The 15,572-nt window shown below is 37.0% G+C and overlaps 1 protein-coding gene across 2 annotated transcripts in view; it reads right to left on the bottom strand.

The window, feature by feature from the left end:
- LOC110053899 (uncharacterized) overlaps positions 1-15,572 on the bottom strand; it is a 59,719-nt gene that overhangs the window by 29,314 nt on the left and 14,833 nt on the right. For both annotated transcript variants that reach the window (XM_089284058.1, XM_089284059.1), the window contains exons 15-30: positions 14,967-15,164; positions 13,776-13,829; positions 12,292-12,336; positions 11,704-11,757; positions 10,630-10,683; positions 10,102-10,155; positions 9,558-9,611; positions 8,768-8,821; positions 8,479-8,523; positions 7,862-7,915; positions 5,388-5,432; positions 4,615-4,668; positions 2,695-2,748; positions 1,788-1,841; positions 976-1,029; positions 487-540 (exon numbers count right to left, since the gene is read on the bottom strand). In XM_089284058.1, the coding sequence (XP_089140184.1) occupies positions 487-540; positions 976-1,029; positions 1,788-1,841; positions 2,695-2,748; positions 4,615-4,668; positions 5,388-5,432; positions 7,862-7,915; positions 8,479-8,523; positions 8,768-8,821; positions 9,558-9,611; positions 10,102-10,155; positions 10,630-10,683; positions 11,704-11,757; positions 12,292-12,336; positions 13,776-13,829; positions 14,967-15,164 (981 nt within the window). The remainder of the gene's footprint in view (positions 1-486; positions 541-975; positions 1,030-1,787; positions 1,842-2,694; positions 2,749-4,614; positions 4,669-5,387; positions 5,433-7,861; positions 7,916-8,478; positions 8,524-8,767; positions 8,822-9,557; positions 9,612-10,101; positions 10,156-10,629; positions 10,684-11,703; positions 11,758-12,291; positions 12,337-13,775; positions 13,830-14,966; positions 15,165-15,572) is intronic.

Raw genomic sequence — 15,572 nt, forward strand, 5'->3', positions numbered from 1 at the left:
AGCACAGATTAATAAGGCTACTCTGAACGGAATTGGAGAAGACATTTTAATATCCAAGTTCATAAACCAGCAATATTTTAATACTGGGTTTTAAAATTAGGGTTTTTGTTCTTTTTCAGGAGCAATTTTCCAATTTTGTCTTTTCCAGAACACATATAAGTTTTCCAGTATTTTAGGTGTCTTGGTCAATTTTTGTTTCACCATTCTTTAACCTTCCCAGATAAAAAGTGTTGTAAATAATTGATTCTAAGGAAAACTTCATTGACTGGAGTTGTAGTTCTAGGCTTTTTAAAAGGATAGCAATAGAATTACATGGAATCTAGTAATAAACTTCAGGCCAAAATATTCAGTTTATTTTGAGCAGTCGTGGACGTGACACTGTTAGAAATTTACCAAAATGAGGTCTCATAACTTAATAATAGGTTTCATAACATAATAACAAAAATGACTTTTAAATTATCTGGCATTGTATCCAATGCCACTCACTGTTTCTCCTGGCTTTCCAGGTAAACCTGCTGGCCCCTGACTGCCCGGGGCTCCCTAAAATATAAAAAGAAAAACCTTAAGTAGATAAAACTTTTGTAGTAGAGTACATCCTTGTAACCTTTTATTAAAGAGCTCTGTCCACCTTCTGTTTCCATTATTCTTTACAAGAAACACAAAGGGTAATTTTTAGAGTTTCCAGGCACAACAACATTGCTTTTTAAGTCAGTGACAGATGTTACCTGGAGTAACTCCAAAAAAAGTTAGGTAAAACTGTTGCAGATTTTTCTTAAATTCCATTTCAAATACTGCAACATGTTAGCTGCTTGTGTAACATGTTAAACATCCTACAACAATGATAAATTATGTTGTCCTCCATAACATGGACTACAAAATGCTACAATTATAAAAATCAATTTTAAAATCAATTTTTAGCTGTCTTTGGCAACACCACAACAACATCAGGATTTGGAGTCCCGTGGTATCACTTACCTGGAGTCCCTGTGGCCCTGATGCTCCTCGTTCACCTCTTTCACCTTGTCTGCCCTGTTTAACAAAAACAATCATACAGAGTTCATACTTTTCCAGGACACAAGTCCATTTTTTAAGGATCCCATCTGCTAAAAATATCACTACAATGGTTTTAACATACACCTACCAGATTTTTTCAAGTCAATAAACTTATCTTTTCAAACTCTTCCACTACTGACAATAGTGAAGAGCTAAGATTGTTTCGTTTTTGAATGAACTACATGCAGGCACACCATTTTTCGATTATCATAATTATTATTTTGCCTCATTAGCCAAACAATCAAACTGCAAATTTCAAGGTTTTTCAAAGAGTCACTACGATGTGCTTTTCATGGACTTTCAAGCTGCATGTGAACCCTGATCATTGCCTATCTGGAAGAAGCATTACGTAGCAAAGATTTATCCAAAGAAGGAACGCTTTTATCAAGACCTCCAAGGTACACTGTAGATATTTCATTCAAGTTGACTTTGAGCGTGAGTTTTCCATAATGAATAAGTCAACAAGCGATGCTGTTATAAGTTAAGTCACTGGTACTGTTCTTAGTTAAGTCACTGGTACTGTTCTTAGTTAAGTCACTGGTGCTGTTATTATTCAAGTCACTGATGCTGTTATAAGTCAAGAAACCAGCGCTGATATAAGTCAAGTGTCTGATGCTGTTATAAGTGAAGTCACTGGTGCAGTAATAAGTCACATCACTGATGCTGTTATAAGTCAGGTCACTGGTGCTGTTACAAGTCAAGTCGCTGGTAATGTAAGTTATCTCATGTTATACCATTTTCCCAGGTATTCCAGTAAGTCCACGTCTTCCATCTGCTCCAGTCTCACCCTGAGGAGACACAAAAATGATACAGACCCAGTGGTTATCTCACAGAACATACAAGGATAATATTGCCATCATGCCCACATCAAGAGACCATCTTCCAAAGAAGCAGACACCATTCCTGTAGTCCTCAAGTCCACAGATCAAAGTTGATCAATAAATTTTAAGTTAATAACTCCCCATGACCTTACTGACAACACCCCAGTGGGTCCCTAATGGCCAAAAATACTAATAAAACAAGTTAAATGTAAATAAACCCCCATGGAGGGGAGGGGTCATCACCTCACTTTACCTAAGTTGGTATGTATGCTAACTGAGGTATATGTGTTGTGAGGCATTTTGCCTGAAACAGGGTCAATTTCACTGTTAATTGTTTTTTAGTTAGTGTCTCAATCAAAATCATTAAATAAGTGTAGGTGAGCATCTATAATATTTGTCAGAAGCAGGTTACCCTACTTTGTGATTCAAGTTCAATCAGTGACAAGGCATTCAATGTTGCATAACAGCACAACATATTTTTTCAAATCGCAGTCTTCAAAACAGTATGTGATGACTAGACTGCTTCTTACATGGGGTTACAAAATACTATAAATGTCTGAAAGTAACAAGCCCCTGAAATCAGCGATCCCTGAAAGTAACCTCAAAAAATTGTGGCCCCTAATAAATCCAAAAAAGTAGTGACCATCCAAAAGTCATTATTTTAGGAAGTTTACGGCAAGGCATCTCGTTTTGAACAGGGCCAGGGTTTGAAGGCCTTGGTGACACAACCTAAACTAAACTTCTGTTAGGTCCCTCATGGGAAACAAACATCAAGGTGTGGCTGCGTATAACTGCATTGCAGCTGACGTGTTATCATTACCTTTGCTCCTTGAGCTCCCGGAGGTCCCGGTTCACCTGCTACCCCAGGCTCTCCCTAAAAAAATAAAACATGCACTATATTAGTACAGTTAAGAAAATAGCTCAAAGAAAATACCCATGCTGATTGGTTTGATATCATGTTTCTACAACTCGATAGAAACACAGAACTAGCACAAGCTGTTGACATAATGATGGTGCAAGCAAAGAGAGTTCACATTTTGGTGATCAAAGTAATGTTTTTTAGTTCTTAATTAAACGTATGCCATTTATGAGTGGTCATTGATCAAGAGCTATGGCTGATGACAGTACAGTGTGGGGCCCAGTTCTCAGCCACTTTTTGTTCAGCATTTATTTTTCATGCTACAAATGAATCTGAATAAAAAGCAATTGTTTCCAAAGGTAGCTTGATTGCTTGTCTTCCGTTCTGCTGAGTTTTGTTTTGTCCTGCCAAGTTTTTCTGTGAGCATGTTGAGGTGACATGAAGGTAGGTGAATTTGGTTTCCCCCAAAACGTGTTTGTTTACGGCTACTCAAATTACATGGTTTAATTCAAGTTTACATTTTGTCTGTCTAGAAAGCCCAAATGAGCCAATTCTTGGCATAAAGGATGTAGAGTGATAAAGCTATCTGTTAAATATTAACTTTCCTGGCCTGTTTAATTCTTTGACCTAAATTCACTCCTCAATATTTCCTTAGTACTTTTGCGTATTTGCCTATTCTCGGCCACTCTGCTCGCCTACAACACTAGAAGCGCTCATAGTTTTGTGTGGAGTATTCGTGTCAAGTCGGCTGTAAAAATAAAGCTGTAATGGGGTGGCATGCTGAAAACTATGAGCTCTGACTTAACCCTGGTTTAGATACCCAACTCTTTTTCAGCCTCGCTTGACTGCACTTAAGAGAAAAGCTAGGTGTGCAAAAAACTTCCTCTTCTAATGTGAAACAAAGCTCTTTAAGGGTAATTTGTGATTGAAATATCAAAACACAAGCCTTATAAGTGATTTAACAACAAAAAATGGTAATAAAGCATTGTTTATTCTGAGGAATTGCGTGCACTCTTTTGTGGCCGAGAACTGGGCCCACTGACCGATAACTGGACCCATGAACGAAGCCGCCATTTTCATTATTACTCAGGAGAAAACAGCGTTGAGCAGTTGATAGCTCTACAGGTGTAAACTGAATGCTGAAGCTAGTTATGTGTGAAATTTTAAGTCCTTACGGCTATTCTAAGGTAAGAAATACAAGTTTATGTTTTTTGTGGCCGAGAACTGGGCCCCATACTGTATAGACCATAAAATAGTGAGGCCTGTAATCCAATGAATGTCAATTTTAGGAAACTAGAGAGAAGAGTTGCGACTTAATTAACCAAGTAATGAAAACCAGGAGTTATGACATGCAAATTGTGATATTTGGGGCAAAAGGTGTTATGAACTTGTCGGACAAATCAGTCACGTTTTACCCTGGTCAGGGTCAAGATCACACAGACTGACTTGCAGGCAGCCTGTGGTTGATTGATTTGCTCATTCCCGGCTGCCATACAATAACAATTATTCAGCATTTTTCCAGTAGTTCAACAGATCAAATATTGTTGTTTTTTATACATGTAATGGTCCATGCATTTAGCTACACCCACCTAGCTAGTTCTCAGGTATACCACTTAAACTGGAATAAAACAATATTTAAAATGAACATAATACGCTTAAAAATCTCAACTGGGGGAGACAGACCAGTTGGCTATTTACAAACATGACTGATAAGTCGAACTAGGGTCTACCAAGAAACAACTCCAGCTTAGTGGTCAGAGTAAGACCCTTTGGATTTCAAGTCTGGCACCTTAGCCACTCAGCCACACTGCCCTATAATTATAATAATAGTAATCATGCAATATCCCTAGGAAATTTTGACCTATTCTCTATTTTACTAACCATTGCTCCTTTTGCTCCTGTTAAGCCGCTTGGTCCGGGGTTTCCAGGTGCTCCCTGATTATACAGAATATATTGAAGTATTGTATCAATTCAAACCAATCAGATGTCCTTTGCAAAAGCAGGTCTATTCAATACCCTGCTGTATAGTACCTCTACAGTCTCCTTGCAGCAACTTGTGCAAGCTAACAGCTCTATTTACAGTGACTATGAAACTTCATTTGAATTGCAAGACTCTCAAACTTCGTAATTAAAATCTCTCTTAAGCAACTGCTCCCACTTCTTATACATGTAGCTTGCTAAAGTACCATGACCACTCTTGGGATTTCAATAGAAATAAGTTTTCTCTATTGCAAGCAACTACTAAATGATTCTGATTCATTTTAGTCAACATATAAGTAATTCAAAGTACTGCAATGTAAATTCTGGAAATTGTGGTTCTCAAATTCATTAACAATTAATTGATTTTATCAAGTTTATCAAGTTTATCAAGGAAATCATGACAGTGACAGTGTTTGGATATCTTATCTTAATCAGCATAGATTTTTACAATTTTACCTCCCTGTTTTCTCCTTAATTTTAGTTTCAATTAAGAAGATTTCCAAACACCTTGAAGTTTGTCAAAAATAATCCGGTAGCATCCTATTTTCAACTTTCTTCTCAATGTTTGGACATGTGGTCAGACATGGTCTTTCATGTTTGATACATTACTTCATGCCTGAAGATCTTGGTATCAAGGATATTATCTTCCAAAATGAACTGCTGACCAGTCATACCTGAGGTCCTGCAGCTCCTGGTTTGCCATCAGCTCCTGGGTCACCCTAAAATAAATATTAAGAAGGTATCCACCAGAAGTTTGAGTAACAAGCGGACAAAAAACTTTGAACCAAGATTATTTCCTTCAAATGAAATTTAACTGAAATAAAACTGATGATGAAATTTTACCTATGTTTGCACAATTTCTCTGAACTTTGAAATTTATTTTCTCGAGTTCCTATGGGGAAACTTGTGTTTTTGGTGTTATTTCAGGCAATTATTTTTATCTCTAGCTTTTAGAAAATGCAAACAAAAGGATTCTGTTATACTCAACATTATTCTTGTACAAGATTGCGTTACTGCGTCTTAAAACAAACCACTGAGTAACGATCTACTTAACAATTACACAACCAAGGCTCAAAAAAAAAAGGTGAAGTCCAGCTTTCCCTTGAGACAAGTAGCTCTCAAGTTTCGCTTGCCCTGGGCAGGTTTTAGTTTGCTCTTTTAATGATTTAATTGGCAGACAACTTGCCTCATCCCTTGCCCATCGCGCAGGTGAGAATAAAAAGTTACTCAAGCCCTGGCTACAACTTAGAGGTTTATAATAATAATAATAACAATAACAATAACAATAACAATAACAATAACAATAACAATAACAATAACAATAACAATAACAATAACAATAACAATAACAATAATAATAATAAAAACAATCTTTAAAGAGGAAGCGCCCGTCACGTAAATACGTGGTTTTCAAGGAGGTCCTCTATAAAATAAAAAGTATTAAAATCTAAAATAAGAAATACAAGTATCACAGATCTAAAATATAAAATATACAATTATTAAAATTACTAAAACTACCAAAACTACCTACTGTCATTTTTTCTAAAAATGTTTATCCAGGGTTTTCCCTACAATTTTTCCTTTGGGAGTCCCTTGGACTCCTTCAACCTAAGGTTGAGGGTCCAGAAGAAAAAAGTGGGGGTACCACGGTTAGAGTTTTAAATTCCAGGAGAACAATCTAATCTTTTGGCTGGTAATTAATTATATGCTGTACAGTAATATTGAGGCAACCAAGAATAAATAAACATATATTTTATTCAATCAGTTTCTGTTATGTTTTCTCATTAAAAAAGGAACAAAGTTCTAAAGGTATTTCTCACTGATTTATAAACTCAGTCAGAAAGTTATAAGCTACAACAGAAAATTCTGCTAACTCAACATACTTGTATGCTACTAAAAATAAGTTGAAATTTGGTCTAGTAGCCTCTTTAGCCGTACCAGTAGCATCTCTTTTCAAAACAGGGTGCAAGGTTCAGCAAACAATTTAGTAACTTCAAAACTTTTCACTTTTGGCATAAATAGCTAATTTATTTTCAATGGAGATGGCACATGTTTCATGAAGCATCAGTCCAATAAAAGGTGTGCGAGAATCAGAAAAAAAAAAAAAATAAATAAAATAGTTTTTTTATCAAAATATCTTCAACACATTTGGCCAAAACAGATTCCATTTCTGAAACTAAACAGAAGCATCGACACTACATCCATTAGCAGCCTGAAGTTCCACTATTGGAATAAAGTTATCAGAAGCAATGTTGTTCTTCGTCATAACATATACTGTTCTAAGCTGGACAATGTGTCTTCTCGTGATTTCCTATGTTTCATACTCAATGTTATTCTTTGCATTTACAACTGTCACTTGAAAGCTTTTTCTCTTGAGGTCACTGATACTCGTAATGTGATCTTTCGAATTTTGGTGCCTTTCCAGGGCCAACTTCTGATAATTGTTATAGCCAGTTGCTATGAAAGTGTTTTTCTTACCTGTCATCTTACATATATCACAATACATTTCTTCGTTTTCTTCTTTCAACCACATGAATTCTTCCATCCAAGCTGGCAAGAAACGCGGTTTTTTTTTCGCGGGCTGTAATTCCAAATCTGCCATCTTGCATTGTGCCCCACAATGCCTCACAATCGCGCATTAGTTCTCAAGCCTCTGCGAGGAGTTCGCAGCAAGAGCAAGCTTGAGAACGACAAAAACAAAAGGTGGCGCTGCAATAGTCGATTCAAAGGAGTGAATCTGCGAGATTTGGGAGTTGAAAGATGGACTAAGAAAACAGGACAAAGATTCCAAATTCTAATTTTATTCTCAAAAGAATTTTTCGCAGATCTATTCAGGTTTAAATTAAGTCAGTAGTACACTACCATCCTGAACCATGTGCGTCCGAGAGGACCCGTTCTCCTTGCCGTTTTGCATCCCTTTTCCATTTTTCAGGCAAACAGCGTGTCTCGGACGCGCATATGCGCGTAAGGGAAAACCCTGGTTTATCCATGCACTGATGGTCCAAAATACAAATTTATTTATCATTCTTCCCAGGCTTCCACAAGTTTGTGTTTCTAAATTTAACACAATTACTTATATGCAGCTTACGCAAAAGAGTAAAACCACAATATCTTTAAATTAAACTGGCTGTAAATGAACTGTACATACCGGTGAACCAGTCTTGCCATCACGTCCAGCTACTCCCGGCTGACCAGTAGGCCCCTAGATAACAAATGTGACATGTAAAGTGATAACTAAATTTGAACAAAATCATTTACTTGGCAGTCAGTCTATGAATAACTTACAGTTGAACCCTCCTACCTTGCCAGTAGCCAAGCAAGATCAAGTAGGTTCTTATATCAATAATATGTGGGTTACAGTTAAAATAAAATTATGAACTCTTAATGTAGAGGCAACAATACATCATATAAATTCTGAAATCAGTTGTATTAGGCTTAGCAAAATACAGCTGCACATATAAATACTGTCACATTTAAGGATCAAATCCAAGTTTATTTTTATTTTTTCTGATAATCAAAATCTATATCTCCTTCCTAGAAATTAAGAAAATAATTGAGAACCTCCTTGGCCTAAATTACCAATACCTACCCCAAAATAAAAGAACCTATTTTGCCATACTGCAAAAAAAATTGTAGGCTCTTGTACACAGGTTTTTGCTGTAGTCAAGTTTCAGATGGCAAGTTTCAGCTAAATTTCTAAACTGCAAATTGATCAATGCTCAAGTTGGCTGCGATTTTATTATTAATTTATTATTAGGTATTTACCTTAGCACCCTGTCGACCAGGCTGGCCACGATCACCAGCAGATCCCTAAGCAAGTCGAGAAAAAAATAAGATTAATTTATTTATTAGCAAATAACGTATTATAATAAATAGGAATATATGCCAGCCTTGCATTCAAAGTAATATTAACTACTTTTTAATTAAATTGTTATTGTAAATAAGTTTTTTAATTTCTAGTATTTTTTTAATAGTTAGTTTATTGTGACTGAAAAGCCCTGTTAAAGGGAGTTCCAATAAAGTGCGTATGTATGCATGTATGTAACCACTTTACCTTATCTCCCTTAGCTCCATTGGCGCCATTGGCTCCAGGAGCCCCTAGTGAACCCTACAAGATAAATAAATTCACCATAATTGTCACAATTGTAAAATACTTCTTCCAAACCATTATTAACATTTTTTTCCTGAAAACAATCACCACCAGGGAGTCCACAAAAAACCTGACATAGTAATGACAAACAGGGGTTGGGTGGAGAGAGTTCATGGGATTCTGGGTTTAAACATTTTGCCTATAAGACAAAGAGGGAGATTACTGAAACACAACTAGCTGACAAAGATCTCATGCAGCAGTTGAACAGTTGATACTGACAGCTCAGAAATACTTTTTCCAGGTTGTTCCAAATTTTCATACTGTACTTGTTCAAGAATAACAAACTCTGTGTGAGTCATTACATCGTAACATTGTCAAAGTAAATGTGGATCCACAAGGCAATCGCTGAGTGGATCCACAGACTACTTTGACAATGTTGTGACAAAATTCATTGCCAATAACAGGACAGACACATCAAAAAACTGACATCAATTTGTTTTTTACGATAACAAATTGTCAAATTGTCAAATTGTCTGCTCTCGCTTGTTGATGCATTGCATAAATTATTAATTCACGTGTCTGTCCGCTTATTGACTTTGAAAATTAGCCAATAAGCGAGCAAGAATTTGTGCAGTTATCGTAAAAGTTGATCAAGAAGTTCATAGAGTAGCAATTTTTCTGCCTTGACATCATGACACTACTTCCTCACATGCATGGAAAAAGAGGAAGTGTCGCAAAACCTATATTAAGTTACCTTTCTGCCAGGCTGACCATCTGCACCAGGTGCGCCACGCAAACCAGGAGGACCCTAACAATTAAACAACAGCAATTTTATTGGGTCATACATTAATTACAGCATTACAAAATTACATAAAAATAAAAGGACAGAAAAATAATGTACATTTGAGTCTGGAAACTAAAGTAACCCAAAAGTTTGCTAGTCAGTCTCCACTTATTGTATAAGGTGTCTATAGATATTGAGAGCATACAGAATTCTTAAGAGAAGAGATCTGTATATGGTATAACAGAATGGAGAACATCAATACAAGTTTTTAGAATGTTGTTCAGACAGTAAATAAACTTTCCCTTGAAATTCAAAATCCAAATATAACCATATGTTTGTCAACAAAAAACACAGTGGGCACACATAATAACTACTCACCTATGGCCCTAATGAAACAGTAGGTCACACACTAACTACTCACCTATGGCCCTATTGAAACAGTAGGTCCACCAAATAACCACTCACCTATGGCCCTATTGAAACAGTGCTGTAGGTTCACATACTGACAACTCACCTGTGCTCCTATTGGGCCACTAGGTCCCGGCGGCCCTTCTGCTCCTGTTCGACCCTGAAAAATGATTAACAAGCATTGAGTGACAATCAAGACATAGATTAGCAACCAAATTGGCACCAAAAATGTTTGATCAGGTTTGACCTGGGAATCTTCCTCAATCTTTTTCTCCTGTAGTTCTTAAAGAGGTTCAGTCACAGTATTTTGATTTATTTTGGCTTCATACAAAATTTCCTTTTCAATATACGCAAACCCTGACTGAGCTCCTTTAAATGACATCCAACACCTCTGATTATACTGGGGCAATATAGAAATGGAAGACAAGGCGAATAGTAGGGGGGTTTACAAAAATTATTGACCTTTATGGCTCAATTAGAAAATAAGCTTATGGGCTCTACTTTTCAGGGGGAGATAATTAATGGAGCTTGTTGCATTTGAGCTTGGTTTTGGGGTAGTAGTATTCAAAAGAATCAAAACAGCCCAGTTATGTGTCACAACGTTTTGTCAGTAACATGACTGTGATGTTTTTACCCGTTTTCCACTCCGGCCTGTAGGTCCCGATGGTCCAGGTTGACCACGTGCGCCCTGAAGCATAACAAGAGCAAACTTAGAAGTCAGCATACATAGTCAGCAGGATTGGAACAATTTAGGCTGCCATTTTGGGATTGGTTGCATGAAGTTAGCTGCAAGTACTAACAAGGCCATAAGTGTAACCACTTTTTCAGAGATTTCATTAAGGGCCAGTCACCAGGCAAACTGACCAGGATGATTAGGCAGATGATTTTGCCTGTCTGGTTTAACCATCTATGGGTAAGTTTTTTGTCTGAAGAATTTCAGTTCAAAAAGTATTGCCTGCCTGTGAAAACCAGTTGCCCTCCTTCTGAATTTGAAACCATGCTTTTTGCCATGCTTTGATATCCAGAGTTCCATTCACATACGTTTTTAAAGGCAAAGTTTCAACGAGAAAATGAAAACAGGTCAATAGATTGAAAGCCTCACTAAATCTCAGACGTTTCCTGTTACTTTGTTGGGTTAGGTATCAGGCCTTGTTAGGTTTTTAACCTGAGACCCAAGTTATCTGGAACTCCAATTCCCTAGCTAACAACAGATCATGAATTACTTTAAATAAATTATCATGATAACAGTTGAGGAAACTGTGTACATTGTACTTCTTCATACACTGCTTTAATTAAAGGTTGTCAATCATTCAATCCTGTATAAATCTTAGAGGAGGCATAAGGGTTCGAAAAATTTCATTAATTCATGTACGTTAGCACATTGCAAAATAAAGACCAATCAGGGAGACAATAGCAGTGGCATTTTTCATCACCATCCAGGTTGCCAAATTATATAAAATGAACAATACTTTCAAGTATCTACAGATAAACTTGAATCTTACCGTCAAAAGCAAATTGATAAAACAAATTTACACAGGGCAAAACGATACAAATGTGATTTTTTTGTTCCAAAAAAAAATACAATGTACTTAACTCACTTGTTACCTTCGTTCATAAAATATTGTTTTCACTACTCAGAAAGAAAATTCATATCTTCATACCACAGTGTAATATCCTCTGCATATCTGTACCAATGTTTATTATTTACCTGGGAGCCTTTTTCACCTTTCATTCCTTGTAATCCAGAAGGCCCTGGTCGACCCTGCATTGAAAGAGGACTAGGTTAATTATCCTGCTCAAAATAATCTTATTAAGTTTATACTTCTGTGAGTGCCACAGCATTCCAACAAAATAAATGGCTGAGAAAATTCCACCTGTAATTCTGCTACGGTAAGTAGAGTTACTAGTGGCCTGACAGCGTAGAGTTCCACTCCAGTTTCTAGAGCACAAGGCTGCTAGGATTGTCACCTTAGGATGCGAGTCCTTTGACTGAGGGCAAAAGTGCAAACCAACACCCACAGTTGAACAACCTAACCATAATTTAAAGATGAAACTGTTTATTGCTGCAATGCTAAATCTTAAAAGACTTGTTTTATACTTGAGCCTGGCATTAAGGGCCGTAACCTGTAATGCCTGTCACTGCTAATTATACTTAATGGACCCTTGAAGTTGCTGGTGAACTTGCGAACTTTCCTGTTGTTGAGATATAGCTCACCCACAACATAACAAGTTTGTTACAAGTGTGAAGATCAAGGCAGCAAGAAACTCAAAACTTTATGACAGCACTGACACCTACTCTGTCTCCAGGACTACCCGATCTTCCCTGAGCTCCAGGCACACCCTATAGGGAAAAAAAAAATATGGTAATAACATCATGTGAGATTCAGTATCAGATATTATAAAAAAGGAATCACAGAATCAATAAACACCTTGGTTAAATTTCAACAGAGAATAAGAGTTAACTGACTTAAGTTTATTTGTAGTACGATGAACGAAATGTTCTTCCCAGAGTTTAAGTGAACCAAGAGATTGTTATTTCAAAGAATCCTTTCCTGATCATTTTGACAGTTTGACCTTATGTAAGGTTCAATATATTATGATAAAAACAAATTGGAGAAGTGATTTCCACTCATCTTGGATAAACTCAGTCCTACTTTAAAATAACAGCAAGATGCAGGTTTAAAGAAAGCACATGAAAGGAATATGTAATGACATTCTATCGAGGCTGCAAGTTCATGTTCATGCTTCAAGTTCATGCTGGGTACACACATGTACAAAGCCTCTAAGCTCTTGTGCTGTGCTCAAGTAATAAATTAGCAGGCCATATTCTACTTAATTATGCAACTAAGTTAGTTGAGAGGGCCAATATGAAAATCAACCAATCACATGTCGGTATTACTGGCCCAATATTCTCTAAGTATTGGACCAGGCACTGTCCTGAATGATCCTGCATAATCACTCTTTAAGATTTTCTGGTAGTTTTCTGACTTCAGTTTCTGAAAGGAATCGCTCTTGCATAAAAGATTCTTTTTCTTTTCTTTCCATACTTTCTTTCCCTTTTGTTTTGTTGCACATCAGACCCGAGTGTACCTCAAGTCCTCCCAACCAGGATTGTGCACTTGAATTTTTGCAATGTTTTTCCAGTCCATGATCATGGCATTTTTTTCTAAAAATGTTCATTCAAGGCATGAAATAAATCAATTATTTACCAAGCGTACTTGGGACTGTACTGGAAGAATATTGGCCCTGTATCAGTCTTTTTGCACTGACCTCACTGCACTCAGTCTACACCATCAAGACCTCAGGCTAATATTCTCCCAAAACAGCCCCTGCACTTGGCCTGGATAATAAGATATGATTGTAACTGGTTTGTCCAGTTTTCCCCTCTGATTTATGGCCTACACCCTTGAAGTTCAAGCAGTAAATGCAAAAAGTTTTCAACTAAAAATCTACTCATAGCATGGTAACTATTTGAATACTGTTTAAAATATCTCACTTTAATTCATTTCTCTAAGTGACCCCACAATTGAATTCTCAAGCATTCTCTAGAAAATTAATACCAAACCTTGTATTCTCCATTTTAAATGGAATGGAGAAACTTCAATTTTCTCTCGCAGGGTCAGATTGAGAGCTTAAGTCTTGATAACTTCTGTATTCAAAATATTACCATGATGTGAGTATTTTTTGGTAACTTTATTTTTGCCATTATCGTTCAAATGTTCAGTGGGAAATCATCTTGAGAACAATGGAAAAAAGAGTTGTACCTATAACAGTACTTACCGCAGTTCCTGGGGCTCCAGCTTGGCCGGCAGGGCCAGGTAACCCTTGAAGACCCTAGCATAAATGCATGAAAAAATAAATATGAGATACCACACACTATCCATTCCACCAAAAATCCCATAACTTTCTAATTGAAAACAACTAGTATCAATGGAAACTTTCCAGAAATCCAAGAATAATTGTTGAATTTACCAAATACAGAACACTCAAACAAAAATACCAGGCAGGACACTCCGAGAACAAAGAGATTAGTGAATGGAAATTCCTGGTGCAAAATTTTAAAAGATTGAGTAAACCTTGTAAGGTTGTCAGGGTCAGTCCACAAATTACATTTCTTGAAAGCCTGACAAATAAGCAAAGTTCAGGCTCATTCTCACAAGATAACAAATGAGCCATGTACAAGTTCAAGAAATGTCGTAAACAGGACTTCAAAGATGGGGCAAACAACAAGGAATTGGATAAAGAGGATAATGAAGCAACCTGAGCAGTAATATATCTAAGCTTAACTCTTGTTAGAGCATCTAGTTTCTTGCACAAGGTGGTATGCAACAATTGAAATGAAAGCTCGAGGAGTAATACATTTATGTGCTAACTGTTGAGTCTCTGCAGGAAACCCTTAGTGTTTTGCACGACCATTCAAATGAAACCTAACATTTACTTGAAAATTTTGCGAAGTGACATTTAAAGGCTTTTTCCTTGTTTTAAACTTAGCAAGAATTTGGGGAAAAGAAGTCAGATGAGCTGGAGGGCTTACAGAGGCATACTATGAGAATTATCTTCCATCATGTCACCTATCACGAGGCACAAGGACTCACTAGTTTAGAGACACTGTTTGATCTGAGAAAGTCCCATTTGAACAGTCAAAGTGTTTCTGGACATCATTAATAATCCTGATCACAAATTATACAGATTTTTATCAGAGAATCTGATAATAATAAGAACTGAATAATAACAAGATCTGAATAATAATAATTAAGATATCACATTCATATTTGTAAAACAAACAGACTAAAGAATAGCTTTTTCTACAGCAATTATAGATGATTTTATTTCGTGGTTTTCATGGATCACATTTTAGCATAGCTTTATTATTTGAATTCATTTGTAATGTTTTTATCTAATTCAGCTCTAGAGCTGTGATTTTAATAAAAGCTTAACTCTCTCTATCTATCTCAAGATTCATTAACATACCATTCCTCCCTTCTCTCCAGGGCTGCCACTTCTTCCTGCTGCTCCATCCCTTCCGGCCTCGCCCTTTGGGCCTTGTTCTCCCCCTAGCCCTGGTTCACCTGCTTCCCCAGGAGCACCTAAGATGCCTGGCTCTCCACGATCACCCTTAACGCCAGTAAGACCCACAGCTCCCGGAGTCCCAGTCTGACCTCTTGGACCCTGGTGAGAAAAAGAAAAGTGTTCTGTTAGTTTGTATTCAGTTGAAGTGGGGTGCGTGCGGGGGGGGGGGGGGGAGACAGGGAAGGCTGGAGCCTAGGAGAATAGGGGTTGATATGGGTGGCAGGAGGAGAAAGGCCAGGAAGCAGAAGTTCTAGGAGGTTGGGAATCTAGAGAGAAATGCATGAAGAGAAAAATGAAAAATGAAATGGGGACACCCAGAAATTCTCAAATTCGACTAACTGAGCCGTCCAGTCTGACAAATACAATAGAACAGGACATAAAGTTCTATTATCCATTATAAATCCTAAATGCATGGCAGAATTAATTGTACTGTGCAAGTTAGAGGACTGTCCTATATTTTAATAGAGCCATTTATCTGACCACAGAAACACACCTTAGATTGTGACC

This window comes from Orbicella faveolata, unplaced genomic scaffold (genome assembly GCF_042242905.1).
Source record: "Orbicella faveolata isolate gen_17 unplaced genomic scaffold, um_ofav_v1 contig_13, whole genome shotgun sequence".
NCBI lineage: Eukaryota > Metazoa > Cnidaria > Anthozoa > Scleractinia > Merulinidae > Orbicella > Orbicella faveolata.